Below are 22,629 nucleotides of genomic sequence, written 5' to 3' on the forward strand. Positions count from 1 at the left end.
TTTTTCAACTTTAATTCTACTATCCTATGACTACAACACTTTCTTTTCTTCCACATCTTTAGAAAGGCCTAGATTGCTATGGAGTTTAACCACTATTGATTCTATTGAACATTAGTTTTATCAGGTTTCATTTTGCCATCACTTTATTTTAAGTCATGGCAAATGGCAGTCAAAAAAAGATTTTGGACCTCTGTTTTTGGGCCATGCCAAGAAGCCTTTGGGAAAAACCTAAACTTTGCAGCTACTCAAGGGCTATTGGATGTCCTTAAATGGATCTGCCAGCAACAGGCACAAAATGTCCAATTTTTGCCCTTCAATCTGGTAGATCTCCCATAAACAATGAAGAAGCTGTGTTTGAGGAGAGCATGCTTCATTGTTCATATCTACACATAAGGCTATTTTGACCTCTGTCACAATAGCCTGGCAGGAGTTATTTGGATCTGTTCAAAACTTTACATACAGTTACCCAGGTCACTTGGTGGCCATAGATAAGACACCACGTCCATGATTTTTCCAATCCTATAAGAAATACCCTTGAGCCAAGGACCTTGTAGGGAAGCTGCCAAATTTATGATCTTTTTCTAACTCCTCTCCATCTCTGGGTTATGTTAACACTAGGTCATGCCCTATGCCCATGCTAAGCATATGATGCTAATCTGGTAATGGTAATTAACCTATCCAAGATAGCACACTGCTTTCCTCATACTGCTTGAATTCAAGACTTTTTAACTTTCTGAAAGTAACTTTCCAGCATCAAAATTACCCTTTCTTCTCATAGCACCTTAGAAAGGGACTCTAGGAAGCAACAAAATCCTAAGTACTGACCAGTCATAGAATGACAGAGTCTTCAAACTGGAAGGGACCTTAGAGGTCATTTAATATTACCAGTATTTGAACAAGAATTCCCTTTACAACATATCCAGCCACTGGCCATCCAGTCTTTGTTTAAAGACTTCCAATTAGAGGGAACCAACTACTTTGTGAAGCAACCCATTGTACTTTGTCACAGTTCTAATTATTAGGAAATTTTCTTATATTTAGTCTAAATTTGCCTCTTTGGAATTTTCACCTGTTACCTCCATGTCTTTATCTTGTGCCTAAAGATTCATTTGTGACATTGAAAGTGTTGGATCCCTGCCCCTATTTTGAATGGAATTAATTCCTTTCTATGAGTAAGGGAAATGGCCAAGGTCCAAGAAAAGAACCTCTCTGGGGAAAGACAGCATGGTCTAAGTATCAATGCAACAGAGTGAATAAGACACCATATTGAAACAAGGTACAGTTCATAGCACATCCAAATTCAGATGGGAAGGAAATTTGAAGCTACATTTCCAAAGCTTGAGAGTCATCATAAAGTAGATCAGAGCAAGTATACTACAAAGAGAAGCAATAAGCATTAGCGAGATGTCGGTTTGTGCCACCAAATTCTACCACCCAAATCTTATCCTGTTGCCTCATCCTGACATACAGAAAATGACTCTGGGTTCTTGAAAATTGTTCCAATTAAGTGTAAGCTCTAAAAGGTCTGAAGAAGAAAGAAAGATTTTGAGTGCTAACCTGGTAATGGCATATTTATCTGCTATCTCAGGAAGAGCCAAGCTAAAGTTAGAGAAGCTCATTACCAAAAGGGTCATTGGGTGATTTTGTTTCTGCCCTTGAAGGCCTCCTAAGTCAAGTGATCCATGTTAGTAGAGGATACATATACACTTACAAATGTATACATCATACATTTGAGGGGTATGTATATGACCCAGGAAAGAGTAGTGTCATGAAATTCTAGGGATCTGAAAGTTTTTAGCCAGGAAGTGGTGGTGAGGAAGAGGGAAAGGTCAGTAGGGACAAATGCTGCCATGATATCAGGAGGGATGAGGAGCATATTGGATTTCATAATCAAAAGAATTAAAAGCCTTGGAGAGATCACCTGCTGTTGAGTGAAGATTTGAACCCAGAATGAAAGAGGTTGAGAAGAAAGATGGAGGAGAGGGAGTAGAGATAAAGTAAGTGTGTGTGTGTGTGTGTGTGTGTGTGTGTGTGTGTGTATACATATATACATACATACATACATACATATATACTTATATACATATACATATATATTACACATCACTAAAATAAACAAATGCAAATGAATGTGAGTGGAAGGTAAGGGAATGGAAGCAGGGAAAATTGAACAAAAGCTCTTTGAGCAATTCGTTTGAAGTGGATGATTCTTTTTAGGAATCTGGAAGTAAAAGGGAGGAGAAATATAGCTTGAGGGGATGGCAGAGTTAAGTAGGGTTTTTTAAAGACCGGTCAGGAGTCCTTCTTGTCATGACCTGTACCTTTGATCCCTTTGATTCACTTGTCTCTTCAAGGAGACCCATCAATCATTCCTCCTTTTCTTCTCATTTTCAATATCTCCATATTACTGGCTCTTTCCCTGCTGCCTACATATATACAAATAACTACATACAAATGTACGTATACATACGTACCCCTCAAAAGCATGATAAATGGTTAACAATTGAATCATTGAAAAAAAATTTTAAAGCAAGTGTCCGAATGTTACTGTTGCTAGTGATTGTGAGACTAGCCCCATAATTCTGCAGACATCAGAGCAGAGATGGGTAAGATGTTCCAGGATCAGACACTGGGCCCTGATTTTGGATTGAACAGCACTGACTCTGCTACAGCTATGGTGAGCCTGTGATCCCAAATCTTCTCTTGCCATTTATGTAAGCTGTGTGGCTTCCTAGGGGCTCTCTCTTTGGAATCTCAAACACAGAAGGTTACTCCTTTTTGTGTGTACAGATAAAAGGCTTGGTTTGATTTTTTTTTTAATTAAAATTGTGTCCTCTTAATCTCAGAGAAATACCATCATAGTTTATTTCAGTAAGGGATAAGTGATGACTGTCAGTCCTCCAGAGTTCTGTATCAAAGATAGTTGATGCACAAGTCATCCCTAAACAGTGTCATGACTCTGATGGACCATACACTGCTCCCCTCTGGGAGTTCCTCTCTCCCCAGCTCCAGACACTGACAGCTTAGAAAAGTGGCACCAAGTAACAGCCCAAGTTGTCAAAATCCATTGGTAAACCGTCTTGAGGAGTTCTGTATAACACAGCCAGTCTATTGTCATCTTGTCAAATGCCCCAAATCTAAGGCTACAAGCTGTGAGTAATGCTTCAAGAATAATTGGTGCATTGAAAAACTCTGTTTATACTACTCTGGCTAAAGTGCCAGGATTTTCTGTCGTCCCTAAAGATATATAAATGAGGACAAATGTGAATATCCCTTTTCAACAGGTAGCTTGAAAAACTAGAAAACTTCTCCTGCAAGTAAGAAAGGATTTGCACTGTACCTTTTGGGGATCCAAACCTATAATTTCATCACTGTAAAGAATTCCAGATGGTATTTATTAAGTACCTACTATGTGCCAGGTGATATATTGAATACTGAGGATACAGAGAGGAAAAAGGGGGGAGTCTCTACTCTTAAGGAACTAAAAGTGTTCTGCTATTGAGGGTTAGGGGACTTGACCAGGTCCACATAGAACTTAGATAGCAAAGGCTGGTCTTTAACCCTTACTCCAAAAGGTCTCTATTCACTATATCAATTGAACAAAAGCAAAATAAAAGGGGATAGGGGCTATGCTAGTATTTTAAAACAATTTTTAAAGACAATTTGGTACCAAGTACTCAGAAAACAAGGGGAAATTTGCAATATTCATATGATGAATATTCATATCATGTTTATTTCAGAGAAATTGACATTATTTATGATTCTGATTTTCCTTTTTTATTGTTTTTTGAAAACAATTTTAAGAGGATGAAACTTTGCCTTGCTGAGAAAATCCAATAAGACATTTAATTTAATTTATTATTTAAAGAAAAAATACACAAAAAGATGCATCTTATGTGATGAAGGTTTATATTTATATATATATACACAGAGCTGCTTATACATACATATGTGTGTGTGTGTGAATTCTGAATGACTCAGAATGATACATCTTTAGACAAAGTTATTATTTGACTGTTCAATAACCATAATCATACTACATCCCGTGTTTCCTTTCAAGGAGTACAATAGTCTGGAAGCAACTGTTACTCATGGAGCTGATGGAGAGCCTTGTTTTTTGGCTTGTTTTATTTGTGCACAGTTGAACAAGATCTCATTTTGATGGTGATAGTCAAAGGTGCCCATGACAATGCTATTTACACAGTGAAAGGAACATCCTTTGTCTGAAAGAAAAGAATTCATAACTGCCCCTGCCAAAGTGGCCAACTTGGGGGGCTGTGTTCAGATCTGCCAACCAGGAAGCATCTCCTGGTTTTGCTTACACACATAATAAATAGTCTTTCTGCAGGTGGGAGAAATGCTGTGCAGCTTGAAGATTGGTCAAAATCTGGGTCTGGTCCTCCTAAAAACACTGCTTTGTGATATGACAAGTGTATATGTGATGTCAGGAAAATAAAATATTATGTCAAAATTAATTCAGGAAGAAAAATTTTGGAAACCACTCATCACTCCCATGGTTAAAATCAACAAAACTACCTGATGATAATTCTTGTTAAAAAAATATAAATCACTGAACAGTTTTTGGAAGTTAGTAATCTCTATTTGCACATTGGATCCCACCTCTTACATTCTCTTGAAGTGTGTTCCTTCAGTCAATCCCCCATCATTAATTTTCTACTTCTCCCTTTTCATAGGGCCATTTGTTTAATCTTTTTTAGTTATCAGTACCAATAGGTAGTTTTAGACTAACAAAAACATCTTAGTGACAACTGACAATTATAAATGGATTCATTTTTTAAAAGACAATTGCAGCAATCCTCTTTTTAAAGACAAATTAGTGTCTGAGAAAAAAATAACAGGTCTTAAAGATAGGTAATTACTTATGTGTTCAGACTTTGAGCCAGTGACTCACTTTGTGGTAAATTTCTATTTTACAAGCAAAAATGTCCAACTATCATAAAAGAATTCATGTCACTTCCATGGTACCTAACAGTCACCCAATGTCTACAGTGCTGTTAAAACTTACAATGGGCTCCAGTCATTGCAGAGTTCAATTCTTCCCTACTTTTATCCATCTCTGCAGATACCTTTGTCACCTACTTTGCTGAGGAAAAAAAGGGGTGGGGGGTGGATGCTATGAGTTCCCACACTCATGGAACATGGCCTCCACCCAAATTTGGCCTTTTATTCCTTTACTGCAGAGAGAGAGAGTTCTTCTTCTTGTCATGACCAATACTTTTACCTGTACCTTTGATCCCTTTGATTCACTTGTTTCCTCAAGGAGACCCATCAATTATACCTCCTTTTCTCTCTCATTTTCAATGTCTCCATATTTCTGGCTCTTTCCTTACAGTCTACAAACACTCCCAGCCTACTAGCCTTTCCAAAACCCTACTTAACTCTGCCAACTCAAGCTATATTTCTCATCCCTTTTACTTTCAGATTTCTAAAAAAAAAAAAATTGTCCATTTCAAATGAATTGTTCAAAGAGCTTTTGTTCAATTTTCCCTGCTTCCATTCCCTTACCTTCCACTCACATTCATTTGCATTTGTTTATTTTAGTGATGTATAATATTCGTATGTATCTGTAGATATGTGTATATATGTATGTATAGACATATACACATATACACATATAACATATATACTTTGTCTCCATTCTCTCTCTTCCATCTTCTCAACCTCTTTCATTCTGGTTTCAAATCTCATCACTCAACAGCAGGTGCTCTCTCCAAGGTTTTTAATTCTTTAATTATGAAATCCAATATGCTCTCCTCAATCCTCATCCCTCCTGACATCATAGCAGCATTTGTCCCTACTGACCTTTCCCTCTTCCTCACCACCACTTCCTGGCTAAACACTTTCAGATCCCTAGAATTTCGTGATACTACTCTTTCCTGGGTCATATGTGTGTGTGTGTGTGTATGTATATATGCATATGTATGCATATGTATATGTGTATATATACATGCATATGTAATATACACTTATAGATACAGATATATCTGTATAGATATATAGACAGATATAAATATAGCCATTTTTTTCTCAGTATCTATTGTATTATCCATGTGCTATGCTCCAGTCCTGAGTACATCCCCTCTCTGTCTCTGTCTCTCTGATTCTTTCAGCCTCTCTGTCTTTGTCTCTCTATGTCTCTGTCTCATACTGAGCTTGCAGTTCACTAACAAATAAAAACCTTTTTTTTCCAGAACAATCATTGTCTATCCATGCTTCTCCTATCTGATACTTGTGACATTGATTATTTTTAGCCCAAGACAAAACATCGCTTTCATCTCTATGGAATTTCATCTTATTTGATTCAGCCCAATCTTTGTTCTGCTTTTGCTCTATTAGCTATGAATTCTAGCTTTGTTTCATATTGAGATTTGATAAGCATACTATTTTTGCCTTATCCTCATCATTGATAAAAATGTTCAACAGCACAGGATAAATCAGGGGTCCCTGGGGTACTCCAGGAGAGACCTCTTCCCTTGTTGTTAGTGAACAATTAACAACTCTATCTACTGTACCACCTATCTATCTCAAAAAGTAAGGTTAGTCTGGCATGACCTATTTTTGATTAAGCCATGCTGACTCTTTGTAATTATCTCTTCCTTTTCTAGATATACACCAACCATCTTTTTAATGATCTCTTTAAGGATTTTCCCAGAAATCAAAGTCAATCTCACTGCCTATACTTTTCAGAAACTGTTCTCTTTCCCCTTTTAATTTTGTAATTAAAATTTCTAAATTGCCCTCCTTCAATTTTGATATATCTCTCCCAGTGGAAATATGGTAGAGGCATTTCATGATTAAAGATGGTCAGTAACCTTTGTTAGAGGTACTCCATCTGTCTGGGAATCTGTCAATCCTGTATTATAATCCCATTCATAAATTGTAAGTAGTAGACCTGGGGTTCAAACCCAAGGTCCTTGGGCTCCATTTTCAGGGCTCTGGGTATCACATGTAGAAAGCAAGTCTGCAAAGAATGGAGGAGGTTCCAACTCAGCTTTTTTAAACAGTATTTGATTTTTTTTTTCAGTTACATGTAAAGATAATTTTTAACATTCATTTTTACAAAACTTTAAGTTCCAAATTTTCTCACTCACTCACTCCTCTTCCCATTTCTTTTCCCCCTTCTTAAAGTGGTAAGCAATTTGATACAGGTTATATATGTGCAATCAAGTAAACATAATTTCACATTAGTCACATTGTGAGAGAAGAAACAGACTAAAAGGAAAAAAAAATACCCCAAAAAAGTGAAAACAGTATGTTTTGATCCGTATTCAGATTCCATCAGTTCTTTCTCTGGATGTGAATAGTGTTTTCTATCATGAGCCCTTTGAAATTGTCTTGGATCATTGTATTGCTGAGAAAAGCTAAGTTACTCATAGTTGATCATCACACAATGTTGCTGCTACTGTGTACAATGTTTTCCTGGTTCTGCTCACTTCACTTTGGATTAGTTCATGTAAGCCTTTCAAGGTTTTTCTGAAATCTGCCTGTTCATTATTTCTTACAGGATGGTAGCATTTCACTACATAAATATACCACAAATTATTCAGCCATTCCCCAATTGATGGACATCCCCTCAATTTCTAATTCTTTGCCACCACAAAAAGAGCTGCTATAAATATGTTTGTACATTTAGGTTCTTTTTGTTGTTGTTTGCTTGTTTGTTTGGCTTTTTTATTTTTATTTTTAGGCAATTAGGGATAAGTGACATGCCCAGGGTCACACAACTAGTGTCAAGTGTTTGGTCTGAGGCTGGATTTGAACTCAGGTCCTCCTGACTTCAGGGCTGGTGCTCTATCCTCTGTGCCACCTAGCTGCCCCTCTTTTCCTTTTTTTGATGATCTCTTTAGGATACAGATCTAGTAGTGGTACTAGATCTGGATGCACAGTTTGGTTGTCTTTGGGCATAGTTCCAAACTGCTCTCCAGAATGACTAGATCAATTCCCAACTCCACCAACAGTGTACTAGTGTCCCAATTTTCCCACATCCTCCCCAATATTTATCATTTTTCTTTTCTGTCATATTAGCCAATCTGATATGTGTGAGGTGGTACCTCAGAGTTGTTTTAATTTGTATTTATCTAATGCTGGTTTCAAGCATTTTTTCATATGACTATAGTTTTAATTTTTTTATCTGAAAGTTAGCTGTTCATATCCTTTAATTGGCAAATAACTGGGCAAAATATTTCCTAATGACTGCTTTAATTTCCTCTTCATTGGTGGTGAATTCATTTCATTTTTGATGCTGTAAATTTGGATTTCTTCTTTTAAATCAAATTAAACAATGGTTTATCTATCTTATTGATTTTTTTTCATAAAATTAGCTTCTAGTTTTATTTATTGGCTCAATAGTTTTCTTACTTTCAACTTTATTAATCTCACCTCTGGTTTTCAGGTTTTCCAATCTGGTGCTTAACTGAGGATCTTTAATTTGTTCCTTTTTTTAGATTTTTTTAGTTGCATGCCCAATTCATCGGTCTGCTCTTTCTCTGTTTTATTGATGTAAGGATTTAGAGAAATAAAATTTCCCCTAAGTACTGCTTTGGTTGCATCCTGTAAATTTTGGTATGTTATCTCATTATTGTCATTCTCTTTAATGAAATTATTGATTGTTTCTATGATTTGTTCTTTGACCCATTCTTTCTTTAGGATTAGATTTTTAGTTTCTAATTAATTTTTTATTTATCTTTCCACTGCCCTTTATTGAATGTAACTTTTATTGCATTATGATCTAAAAAGGATGAATTTAATATTTCTGCTTTTTTGCATTGGATGGTGATAAGTAGAGAACCAGTCTTAACAGTCAGTTAGACTTAGGTTCAAAGTTCTTCCTCTGATATGTACTGGACCTTGGAAAAGTCATTTAAATCCTCTCAGTGGACCCAGGCAACTCTAAGAATCTAAGCTGCATGACAGGTTTCAATCTTCATTAGAAAAGGGTATTCTTTATGCGTATGAAATCACAGGCCTGATCCAAAGAAATCCAATTTCTATGTATGATTGAGACTGACAATGGAGAGGATTTCTTAAGCTATGCTGAGGGCAAGAGGAGGATGAATGGCCACTGATTGGGAAAGAAGAGATACTTAAAATGGATGAAGGTAAAGATGAATTTCTAAACTCTAATTATGCTTGTATTTTCTCTTCTTCATAGGATAATGTTTAGATTGGGAAGGAGAGAACAAAGATGATTAGGAAGGAGTTGAAACCCAAGACAATTAAGGAGATAGTAAGAACACATCTAGACTCCCTCAAGAATTCCATGTGTTCTCTTTGACAATACGGCATGCTCCCTTTGTAGTCTTACTTCATATAACTCTCCTCCATGCATTTTATATTCCAACCTGTCCTGCTAGTTATTACTGGTACCCTCTAGGCAATTAGGTGGTACAGTCATTAGAGCACTAGACCCAGAGGCAAAAAGATCTAAATTCAAATCCAGCCTCAGACACTGGCTAGCTGTGTGACCTTGGGCAAGTCACTTAATCTGTCTGCCTCAATTTCCTTAAGAATAAAATGGAGATGATAACATCACCTACCTTCCCACGGTTGTTGTGAGGATCAAATAAGACAGTATTTACAAAGTGCCTAGCACAGTGCCTTACACAGGTCAGTTAATGAATGCCTGTTTCCCTCCTTCACTCCAGCCCCTGTGCCTTTGTATAGGGTGCCTCCTATCCTAGAATGCATACATTCCTAACCTCCTGCTTACAAAATCCCTACCTTCCTTCAAAGCACCACTTATCAGTCAATAAACATGTATGAAGTGACTACTATATGCCAGGCATTGTGCTAAGCACTGAGTATCACTTTCTAGAGTGTCTTTCCTGATTCCTCCAGCTGTTAGTGTACTCCCTGTTTAAATCACTTGGTATAACTTTACATATATTTTGTATTTATTTACAAATATATGTGTGTGCTTTCATCCTTTGTAGATGTAGAATGTAAGAAACTTTATGGTATGGGCTGGTTTTCATTTTACCTTTGTATTCACAGGGCCTAGTGAAGAGCCTTAGATGTTATACATAGTAGGTGCTAGATAAATACAAAAAAGAGATCAGGCAAACTGTCCAAGGAATATTTTAGGAGGGAGGAAATACTGTTAGCTGGGAGTTCATCTGCCAAAACAATCTTCCTAAGGCACAGATCTAAACTCCCCTGATCAAAAATCCTTAGTGGCTCCACGTTACCCACAGGCGTATATGTGTTATATACTCATATGGGCAGAAGCACCATCAGACCAAAGATGATGCCCTTCAGGAGGCTGAGGAAGGATCTGGAAGAAATCCGCCAGTATAGGAAGAGAATTTCTATAACATCCAGGATAAACAAGCTAATTTATTGACTTGGTGAGAGTTTACCATTTCTGACAACCCTCCCTTTGACTTGGGAGCCTTCAGAATCTAAATCAACTTCCCAGCAGAGCATCTATTCAAGTTACCTAATATCACACTGAAAATGAAACTCAACCATCCTTTACAAAGGAAAAAGAGCAAGTGTTTCTACCAGTAATTAGTGATGAAAACTGAAAGTTATCAATGAAAACTGACATCCAATCTCTCAACCAGAGTCATCTACTCTCTAAAAATAGTGGGAAATGATTGCCAAACTGAGCACTTCTTCCCAGCTGACCCACTTGAAGAAGAAATACTCTAAAGACCATAAATTTTTCTTTGAGAATGCTGGAGTTTACAAAGAAATGGGGGGAGGGGAGCAGAGAAACAATCCATGGACTGAAATGTTCCATGATTAATTCCACCAACTGTAACTGATATACAGAAAGGTCTATCTCCCATAAGGACTCTGGAAAATGAAAGATATCACTGCCTGCTGTTAGCTTATGGCAGTTATTAACTTTTTTAAAGTTTTCTTCATCAAGGTAAAGCAATAAAGAATTATCAGTTTACTATGTTCTTTTTCTTTTCACTTTGTTTTATTGTTTCTTTTTAAAATTTTTATTTTTATTCTTTTTTCCACTTAATAGTACTTCATTTTTTCCAATTATGTGTAAAGATAGTTTTCCACATTCACTTTTATAAGATTTTGAGTTCTAAATTTTTGTTTCCCTCCCCTTCTCCTCTCCCTTCCTTCCTTCCTTCTGCCCTCCCCAAGATGGCAAGCAATCTGATATAGGCTATACTTATGCAAGAAGAATCAGAATAAAACAGAAAAAACACAAGAAAGAAAAAAATGAGAAAATAGTATACTTCAATCTACATTCAGACTCCACAGTTCTTTCTCTGGATTTAGCATTTTCCATCATGAGTCATTTGGAATTGTCTTACATCACATAGCAGAGAAGAGCTAAGTTTATCATAGCTGATCATCACACAATGTTGCTGTTACTGTGTACAATATTCTCCTGGTTCTGCTCACTTCACTCAGCATCAGTTCATGTAAGTCTCTCCAGGTTTTCCTGAAATCCATTTCTTATAGTACAATAGTAATCCATTACTAATATGTTCTTTAAAAAACAAACAGAAACGCCTTAGCCTGGTGCCTGATGTCCTCCCCAATCCAGCTCCCACTTAACATTTGCATTTTTATTTCACTGTCCTTCACCTTTTAGTCAAATGGGACTCTTCAGTGTTATCACATATTCTCATAAACCAGCTACCATACCTGGAACACACTCCCTTTTCATTTCATTTTTCAAGACCTAACTCAGGTGGTACTTTCCCTTGAAATTTTCCATAATCCTACCAAACTAAAGTGACTTCTCCCTCTTGAAAAATTTTCATACATTTTATCTGGAATTATCTTCTTTCCCTTATCACATTTTATTTTATATCATACAGAAAACAGATTACAAGCTTCTTGAGGCCTAAGAATTCCCCGTGCCTAGCATAGTGCCTTGCGTATAGTAAGTAATTAATAAATGTAGCAGATAAATTTGTAAATTGCATTGAATGAAAATGAAGGGATTTATCTCTACAGACACCAAGAACTAAATATATATTCCTATTGATATTGGCAGAACCAGCACCAAAATCCTGGGCTACTTCTATCAAAACAGTCTTTCTGTAATAGAGTTATCTATTTACAAAAGCCTCCTGTTTACAGGGTCATTCTTCAGTCTTTATAATACACATACTATTTTTTAAAGAAAAGATGACACGTTAATTCAAACTTCCTATAGGTGAATATTCAGCATGTGTTATTATTTTATATAAGTGAAATTCACTACTAAAAATAGACTAAATAAGCATATGATCCAAAGTTTGGAGGGTTTTTTTTTCAGTAAATGATTGGTCTTAGCAGGGAGATTATATTCATAAAATTTCACAATGATTATGTTTTCAGGTGCTTATTCTTATTGCAAGAACTATTCATCATAATGGTTTTTCCAAGATCAACAAACAAAGATCTCTCCCTACATTATAATTAATTGGCACCATGATCAATGGTACCTTTATTTTTAAGTATGCATTTTAGCCCATTTGGTCAGATGGAAATATGTGTATTTATATATAGAAAGACAGATAACATGAAGAGATAGGCAGATAATGTATGTTGAGTTGGGGCAGGGACGGTTCTTACTGAAATATGAAGTATCCTATGTTAAGTGGTACAGTGGTTAAAGCGCTGGGTGTGAAGTCAGGAGGACCTGAGTTTAAAGCAGCTTAAGTCATTTACTACCTGTGTGACCCTGGGCAAGTCACTTAACCTCTGCTTGCCTCAGTTTCCTCAAATGTAAAATTAAGATAATTAAAGCACCTACCTCATAGAGTTGTTATGAGGATCAAATGAGATAGTATTTGCACAGCACATAGTAGGTGCTTCATAAATGTTTGTTTCCTTAGTGAACTATCTGGCTTAAAAACTCCTCCCCTCCATCTATAACTTAGAGTGTTGGAGAGTTGCCTAGACCACAGGGAGGTTAATTGACTTACCCAAAGTCACACAGTTAATCTGAGTCAAAGCTAAAACATGAGCCAGATCTTCCTACTTCCAACAGAGGCCACTCTGCCATACAGCCTCTCACACCACATCGTGAGGAAAATAGTTTTGTTTTATAACTTGGCTACTAATCTGAAATATCATTTCATTCCTTGAGGAACAAGTTTGGAATTTAAATTGAGTATAATCTGGTAAAAGCACAGCTTTTTTTTTCTTTTGCTGTTTTCCTCCCTGGATATAATTTCAGTGGGAAGAAATGATTGCAAGAGCCTGACAGAGAAATCATGGAATAGTAGAGTTGAAAGGAATCTTGGAAGCCATATGATACAACAGTCAAGGCAGCTAGTAGTGCTGTGGAATGAGAATAGGGCCTAGAATATGGAATATTTGAGTTCACATGTGATCTCAGATAATTACTACAGATAAGTCATTTAACCTCTGTTTGCCTCAGTTTCTTCAACCACACAGTGATGGTAATAATAACACCTACCTTCAGGATCGGTGTAAAGGTCAAATTTCATAATATTTGTAAAGAACTTGGTACAGTACTTGGCATTTAGTGGATACTTAATAAATGTTTCCTTCCACCCTCATTTAGAAGATGAAGAAGCTGAAAACTAGAGATTAAGCCATCTTGCCAGAATGCCCCAGTTAGTGACAGTGTTAGAACCAAAACTGATGACTCAACTCCAGGTCAATTAAATTAAACAAGCACTTATTAAATGCCTATTACATATAAGGTACTATGGAAGGCACTCAGTCACTCATTCTTTCCAGTACATGATGCAACCTTAAATTTGTCACCAAAATGTTGCTGTGTTTCAATCAACTTTCAACTATAGATAGAATTGAAATAGGGACATTCTATGCAAACCTATCCTTTTAATAAAATCTGTAAGTACAAAAACAGCTTACCTGCCTGAAAGAAGTATTTGGTTTGCTTAAGTCTAGAAGTGTTATCTTTGCCATGCTTTATGTCCTTCTCTTGTGTAGCATCACACCTGAAATAAAATAGTCTGATATCCTAAACATAAAGAACTAATTTCTTATGAGCATCTTTTCTAGCACTTCAGAATATTCAAATGAAAGAACAAATAACAAAATTTACTTGAGTGAAGAGCTCTAATATACAATGAATCCCTTGCCTTATTTCGAGTCAGTATTCTTGAAAGGAGGGGTCAAAAGAAAAGCATTCATTCATTTGCTACATAAACCCGATTTTGTTCATTTCACCAGGGAAGTCAAAGTGCAGAAAACATGGAAAGAAATTGTGACAGAAAACAAACTCTTCCTTTGAATCCACCTACTCTTTAGACAGTTCCTGTCTGCAGGTATAGCAATCTCTGTTGGAGCCATCAAGCTAAGAACATCTATTGACACCTCCTCTTCTACTTTGAATATACTCTTGGGTCTCTCTTCATCTTCAGAAATCCTGACAACCAGCCTCCATTTTGCCAGGAAGAGACAAGTGAAGTTGTGACTGACAGCCCCTCCATCATCCTCTTAAAGCCAAAGCTAAATCATGAATAACCAATCTGCTTCCAAGAGAAACAATCGCTATTCCTACTGATATTAATTATAAGACACTATTACCATTGTTTGATGAATTTAGATTTTTAAGACACTTAGCAGATATGCTTCTGTTAAAATATAAATTAAATCAATAAACCTTATTTGGAGGAAGGGAGATTAGGAAAAGGGGGACAAGGGGTGACCTGGCTATTAGAAACTATGTGAAATCATAACCCATTGCTTACATTTGCAGTAGTCTGATGATCGCACTGCACATAATTAGTTATCTGCATAAGGCAACTTTAGTTAATCGTTGTGTTCTGGATGTTGAAAATATAATGGAGTAAAATGGGAGAAGGAGATGTGGCAACTATGTTGGTTTTGTCTGAATGTTTGCTGTAGGGGATGTGCTGGTGTGTCTCACTTTGGGAAAACCAATGTTTGTTTAATCATTTTTCAGTCATGCCTGACTCTTTATGACCCCATTTGGGGTTTTCTTGGCAAAGATACTGATTTGCCATTGCCTTCTCCAACTCATTTTACAGATGAGGAAACTGAGACAATCAGGGTTAAGTGACTTGTCCAGGGTCACCCAGCTAGAAAGTGTCTGAGGTCAGACTTGAACTCAGGAAGATGAGTTTTCCTGACTTCAGACCTGGCACTCTATCCTCTGCACCACCTAGCTACCCTTAAGAAAACCAATACCCACTCACAGCATTATGAAGCAGGCAAACTAGAAGGTCGATATTTTATATTACAAAAGGGTTATTGTCTTTACAAAAGAATTTTCAAGAAACTTCCTCTCAATAAGGACATTCCATTGTACTTCTAGGATTTGCTTACAAATCTTTAATCCCAGGAGAGATATGACCCAAGTACAGAAAGCAACACCCATGGAGAAAAACAATTTTAAAAAATAAAAGTAAATAAAATATGAATAATGATAAATATAATTATATAACATAATTATAAATATAAATCAAATTAAAAATGAATAAAAATGGGAAATGAGTCTATCTGAAATCATACAGAAAAGCAATGAAAAAAGGAAGTCATTTATACAAAGTGAGATTTGCATGCAGATTGGAAGGTGTGTGGTGTACTACAAAGTTTAGGGGAATGTTGCCTGAGAAAGGTACAAGCCTGAAGTTCCTCAGATCACAGATTCATAGCTCAGAAGGAGCTTAGAACCCATTTTGTCCAACCCTTCCCCATTTTACAGATAAGCAAACTAAGGGGGGGTCAAGAGAAGTTAAGTGATTTTTCCCAGGGGCAAAAAGAGAGTATGTTTCCCTGCTTTGAAATCCACTGCTCTGATCACTAAACCACCTAGCATGCTTCAGAGACATAGTAGTCCACAACTGTCAGCCAGGTACAACCCCGAGAAATTACTGATATTAAAAGACAGACCTTTATTTCCAGGAAGAGCTTGGTCTATTTAAAAGCACTGTATAGTTTCCCACAGTCAGTCCAGGCCACTTTCTTCTGCCTGTGCGTTGCTGGGCCCAGGCCATTCTTCACAGGCAGCATCTGTCCAAGATGCATGTGCTTACCATACAACAATCATTCAATCACACAGTAGGCATTCTTTAGCCACTTCTTTGATTTTTTCCTATATGAAGCTAGACCACGCCCATTGAAATGAGAAGAACACTGGGCCTGGAATCAGGAAGACTCATCTTCCTGAGTTTAAATATAGCTTCAGACATTTACTAGCTGTGTGACTCAAGGCAAGTCACTTCACCCTGTTTGCCTCAGTTTCCTCATCTGTAAAATGACCTGGAGAAGGAAATGGAAACCACTGCAATATCTTTGCCAAGAAAACCACAAATGGGGTCACAAAGAGTCAGATGTGTCTGAAATAACTGAACAACAAAATACAGTAGATATTGAGAGAAGCCACCACAGCATTCAGGGGCTTGATTCAAACAGCACCATGTTATCCACAAATAGGAGTATCTTAAAGAAGGAATTCACAGTCAATGGGGAATCCCTTTTCCAACTGAACTCTATGTGACCACCTTCTATGACAGTGATAAACACCACTGTCAAGTCATTTTATGCCTCATTTGACATGGATAATCAGAAAATTATTGCACAAAATTACTTATCTGCTTCCACCTACTTCCAGGAATTTTGCATGATTTTGACATACTCATGAAAGACATCTTATAGAAATTTTGTTCTGTTAAACTGAAAGCTTTTTTTTTATAGTCACTAAACACTAAGTGTACCTGAACCATGCATTCTATTAACTGCCATGTAAAGTATGTGACTGTAAAGATGTGGTATGACAAAGTAATTTCTAAAAATATGCCTGTTCATTTATTACATTCAACAAGGATACCCTCAATACTTCTGTTAGTCTCATAAATATTTTGTAGATTTGGGAAAGTGGGCATGGAGGTCTACAGTTATTGATGCTTTTCTTAGTGCAATTTTTGAAAGAATAATGTAATCTGCATAATTTATGTTTTTTAAAAAATATCACATTATTATTATTATTATTACTAATATACATGAATCACCACATACCAAGGTAGACTTCAAATGAAGTATTGAGGGTATCCTTGATGGGTGCAATAAAAGAGAACAAAGAATATTATGAGGGAAATAGTTAATTGGGGGCAAGGGAGGACACCTTTGTAGTAAGTTTCTTTGATAGATGTCTCATTTCTAAGACATATAAGGAACTGATTCAAGTCTATAAAAATAATTGCCAATCTTTAATTGATAAATAGTATAAATATGTAGAACAGGCTGTTCTCAAGGGAAGAAATCCAAGCCATCTATTGTCACATATAATTATAGAAATGATAATTAAAATAACTCTGAGATTCTGCTTGGCAAAACTGATAAAACAAAGGAAATGAAAAATTGTAAATGGCTACAGGAAAATGGGAACATTGATTCACTGTTGGAATTGGCCCAATGATTGTGAAAAGCACTTTGGAATTATGCCTTCTTAGCCCTGTGATATCACTACTAAGTCTATACCCCCAAGAGAGCTAAGAAAGAGGAAAAGCTCCTTGTATGCAAAATATTCATAACGGTTCTTGTAGTGACAAAGAACTGAAAACTATGGTACCCATCAATTGAGGAATGGCTGAATAAGTTTGATATATGGATGAAAAGAATTGTGAAAGACTTAAGAAAACAAATGATCAACTAGGATTCCAGAGGGCCAATGAAGAAGAATCCTACTTACCTCATGAAGGAGCATTGTTGGACTAATATGAGAAATGCATTTTTGGACATGATCAACATGGGAATTTGTTTTGTTTGACTATGCTCTATACAGGCTCTACACTTCTTTGCTTCTCTTTCCTTATTTCTTTTTTCAGTGGATGGGTGGAGGGAGGAAAAAATAAGTTCTTGATAACTGAAAAAAATATATTTTTAAAAATATAGCACTTTAAGGTTTACCAAATGCTTCTTCACAATAACCCTGTAAGGTAGTTAATAAAAGTATTACTATTCTCATCTTTCTAATGAGGAAACTGGTTTGGTGAGGATAAGTGACTTTCCAAGAACATACAGCCAAAAAGGTCCAAGGAAATGAAGAGATGTACCCCCCCAATTCCCAACCCAGCCCTTTTTAACCACACCCCAGTGCCTCTCCATAATTCTCTTTATGAAATATGTTACAAAATTATTAAGGAGGTTTGTCATAGTCAAAATTTTATATATTCAAGTATTTTATATAAGGCCAGTTAGGTGGCCCAGTGGATATAGTGGTGGGACTGGAGTCAGGAAAACACATCTTCCTGAGTTCAAATCTGGCCTCAGACACTTAATGACTGTATGAACCTGGGCAAGTCACTTAACCGTGTTTGCCTCAGTTTCCTTATCTGTATAATGAGCTGGAGAAGAAAATGGCAAACCGCTATAGTATCTTTGCCAAGACAACCCCAAATGGGGTCATGGAGAGCTGACGTAATTAATGACTGAACAACAGCAACAACGTTTTGTACAATGTCTGATGTGATTGCTGGTTTGAAAGTGGTAGTAGTTTCATTCATAGAACTGATGCAATCTAAAAACAACAGGGATTTTCCATTTTGCACAGACAGCCATCTTGTTGACAGGAAGTAAAAACACTTCTATAATGAAACAATCATTTTTGCTTAACAGATTAATGGACAGGGTACTACAGTGTAAAGAATGGTGATTCTGGACCTGACTTTAAATCCTGCCTGGGATGCTCACTATCTCCATGTCTTTGGGCAAATGATGATGCCCTTCCTGGGGGTAGGGAACAATACCCTTCCTTATTTGTAAAATGAGGAGTTTGGAATAAATGGCCTCTGAGGTCCCTTTCAGCTCCAAATCTATGTCTGTTTTCATCTTTGCTTCTAACTACCTTTGTGTTCAAATTAAAGCATAATTAAATTAGAGGAGGAAAACTTTAAAGCCTTCTTCATTTAAAAAGACAAGCTATTTCAGGACAAATAACATTCTGCATATAAGTATACATAGAAAGTTGGGCCCTAAAGGCAGGGGACCAGTGGTGACGCTTGCTCCTGATGGTGCAGCTGCACTCTGCCTATACCTTAGGGGAACCTCTTATTCTGTTGTAATGACTTTAAAAGGGAGACCTTCTGGCCAGTGGACAGAAGGTTATACTTGGAATCAGGAAGACCTGTTATCTAAGTCCTGTTTCTGACACTTACTTAACTGTGTCACCAAGTGAAATTTAGTTAACCCCTCAGCACCCCAGACAACCCTTTAAGACCAGTGGTATCAAACTCTAATATAAATGGATCCCCATAGGCCACATTTTTATTTAGAAAACCACATACAAACATAATCTATGTATCGTATTTTATTTATTCTATTAAACATTTTCCAATTGAATTTTAATATGGTTCCCTCTGCAATTTGGAGTTTTGAATGTCCCATGCTAAACCCAGGTTGGAAAAGACTATAAATTAAAGATGAATTGCCAATCTGCACCTGTGGAGCACATTTCCACACCAGGAGATCCCTGTGCAATTATTACTAATAATCATCACTGACATTCATATAATGCTTTAAAGTTTGCAAAGCTTGTGTGCTTGTCTGAGATGACCCTCACAACCAACCTGTGAGGTAGGTACTATAAGCATGAAGATCTCCATTTTGCATTTGAAGAAACAGGTTCACAGAGGTTCCACACAGCTAAGCATCAGAGGTGGGGACTGGATTCCAGGTCTTCCACACTTCAAGTCTAGTCCTCTATCCATTGTGCTACAATCATAGGCCTAGGTCGAGGAAAAGAAATTATTTAGTACCTCATTTCTTGTGCTTTTGTAGAAAACAAAAGTATCTGTGCTGCCAATGAAAAATCAGAAAGATATGTCCTCTCTAGTAATGACAAACATGTACTCTGTGGGAGAGGGTTTAAAAATAAAAATATTACTCAGCTAAATCAGACAATGTGCATTCTAAATGGGGCCAGAGCAGTGTTCAGCCAGACCAAAAGCACACCGTGTAAGCATGCAACTAATAGGACTAATGCGAAAATAAATTTGTTTTGCTTTAAAAAAAAAAAGTAGAAATCTCTCTGGCTGCAGAGTCATTTTTTTCAGGTACTTTAATGAAACTGATTGAATTGGCTGTGCTTTTAAACTGAGGTCAAACATAAGCCATTGTTGCAGCAATACAAACCTCATATAACATTTGTCTAATAATTTAATAGACAAGACAGCATGCTGCCTAAAAGGTTCTTATAAGACAGCATAATCAAAGCGTATTTGTTCGCCGAGGCATAAAATCATCTGTTTTCCTCTGTTTCTTCACCTATTAAAATAATATGACAGCACTGGACTAGATGATCTCTTGGGTCCCTTCCAGCTATAACATTCAGTGACCAAGACCTCTATAACAAAGAATTTGAAAAGTGTTATCATCTTAAGTTTACTGATTCCTTCTTTCAGTCATTTTTCAGTCATGTCTGACCCTTTGTGACCCCATTTGCGTTTTTTTTTTTTGGCAAAGATAATGAAGTAGTTTGCCAATTCCTTCTCTAGCTCATTTTATACACAAGGAAATTGAGGCAAACAGGATTAAATGACTTGTCCAGGGTCACACAGCTTGTAAGTCAGATTTGAACTCAGGAAGATGAGTCTTCCTGACTCCAGGCCTGGCAATCCATCTACTGCACCACCTATATAGATGCATTGGAAAGGAATTGGCTAAAAGGGGTATACTCCTGAAAAAAAATTTACACCTGGTTTTGCGTGGAAAAAGCCATTATTATTTTTCTGTTTTTGTTCATTTTTTGACAAATTTGGCCTTTATTTGATATAGTATCTAGGGCACTTCAGCAAAGCTATACCTAAAAAACATTTCCCCTGAGCCTTTGTACTCAATAAACTTCACTGTTCTTTATTACCTTTAGGGTCAAATACAAATGCATCTGTTTGGCACTTAAAGCCTTTTCCCAGCCTGACTTCAAGATGCCTTTCCAGTCTTATTAAATAGTATTTGACTTTGATTCACTCTGACCTTCTTGCTCTTCCTCTCCCACAGGCCCCTCTATCTCTTCTCTATGTGTCCCCTTCAGGTGGCAGGCTCTCCTTCCTCATTTTTCCCTCTTAGAAAACCTAGTTGTCTTCAAATTTCTGTTTGTGTCACCTGCTCCATTAGGCCTTTTCTGATTCTGTGTCCACAGAGATTCTTGGCCTTCCTTATGTCATGGACCCCTTTGGCAGTGAGCCTGGTGGAGGCTACGAGCCCCTTCTCAGAACAGCGATTTTAAATTCATAAAATAAAATGCATGATACTACATAGGAAATCAATTATACAAATGCAGCTCTCAAAATATTTTTTAAGTTCACTGACCCCAGAGTAAGACTCCTGCTAATTGTTAGTGACTTTCCCTAAAATTCTATTGTAGTTATGTATTTATTTTGTATGTGTTTGTATGTATTTCTTTTGTATGTATTTGTATGTATTATATTTTGTGTTCCTTGATCAAAAGTAGCCTCTTTAAGGGTTTGGGTTTGGGGGGTTTGGGGGTTTTTTCTGTCATCTTTGTATTGCCAGCACTTTGCACAGTGTCCGACACAGAGACATTTAATAAATACTTGTTGAATGACTGCTGATTGGTTTTTACTGTAATACAATTTTCAGAAATGATGTTAGACAAAGACACTTATTTTGTGTCGAAAAACATGAAAGGGGAGATCAGGAATGAAGGGTTCTCTGAGTTGCCAGTTAAGCCATCCTCCACATGGTTCCACCCTCCCCATGACAGATCATCAGTAGAAGTATTGGAGTTTATGAGAAAGAACACCCCCATTTGCATGCCCCCAAATGAAACAGAGTATGGCTGATTCTTTTGCTCATGCTGGTAATGATACGCTGCTGCAGATTTTTGCTAATATCCAGGAAACCTGCTGATGCTCTAGGAGAAGGAAAACACTTATGGGTCATTGAGAAGAGAGCTCCTGTCAGTCCTTGATGCTTGTTAAAAGGAAAAGCTTAGAAGAAAAAGCATTAAAGAAAGGCTTCTCTGTCCTAACAGGTCCTTTGCAGTAATAGTCTACTGGAATCAACGGACTACTGGCTACAGAATCAGAGGACCCTGTGCCAAATCGGCTTTGTGGAAGACAAGTCTGAAAACTGTGCATCCGTGAGTAAATAAAACATTTGGGTTATAAAGCCCTGTAAACAAAAGACAATACATAACCAGTACTACCTTTCAGAAAATATTGTTTTTAATTTGCCAACTATATGCCTCTGGGAGATTTTATTTTTGAAATTTTAAGAGGGCTAAGGAGGCTCTGAGACATTTATTGACACAGTAGAGATGAAAAGGACAATATTTCTGGTTATAGTTTTTCAAGTATAATTGTGTTTATTTCAACATATGAATTCTGTCTGTTTATAAGAGAAAAAAAAATTTTCAAGCGCCCAGAGGAAAACAGAGAGATATGGAGCCTTCATGGTAACAATCAAGAATAGCTGACCATTTAAAAGGCTATAATACATATTGTTTGAAAATGTAGAAGAGTCACTGTGTGGATGGATGTTATTCTTATGAGAAGTGAGTATGGATGGGCCTTGAATCAGTATAAAATGCTCTGCATTTCTCTCAGATTGCAGCTATACTGTGACAGAATTGTTACTAAGCCTGAAAAAAGAACTAAGCCGAAGTGAAATGAAATCTATTATATCTTTCGAGTTTTATGGACAAAGCCCTTTTCACTTAAC

At 36.8% G+C, this 22,629-nt stretch overlaps 1 protein-coding gene across 2 annotated transcripts in view; it reads left to right on the forward strand.

Moving 5' to 3' along the window:
- Positions 1-22,629, forward strand: part of SPHKAP (SPHK1 interactor, AKAP domain containing) — a 166,319-nt gene that overhangs the window by 63,125 nt on the left and 80,565 nt on the right. For both annotated transcript variants that reach the window (XM_020970972.2, XM_020970973.2), the window contains exon 3: positions 21,941-22,048. In XM_020970972.2, coding sequence (XP_020826631.1) covers positions 21,941-22,048 — 108 coding nt within the window. The remainder of the gene's footprint in view (positions 1-21,940; positions 22,049-22,629) is intronic.

Source organism: Phascolarctos cinereus, unplaced genomic scaffold (assembly GCF_003287225.1).
Source record: "Phascolarctos cinereus isolate Bilbo 61053 unplaced genomic scaffold, phaCin_HiC Scaffold_7;HRSCAF=346, whole genome shotgun sequence".
Lineage (NCBI taxonomy): Eukaryota > Metazoa > Chordata > Mammalia > Diprotodontia > Phascolarctidae > Phascolarctos > Phascolarctos cinereus.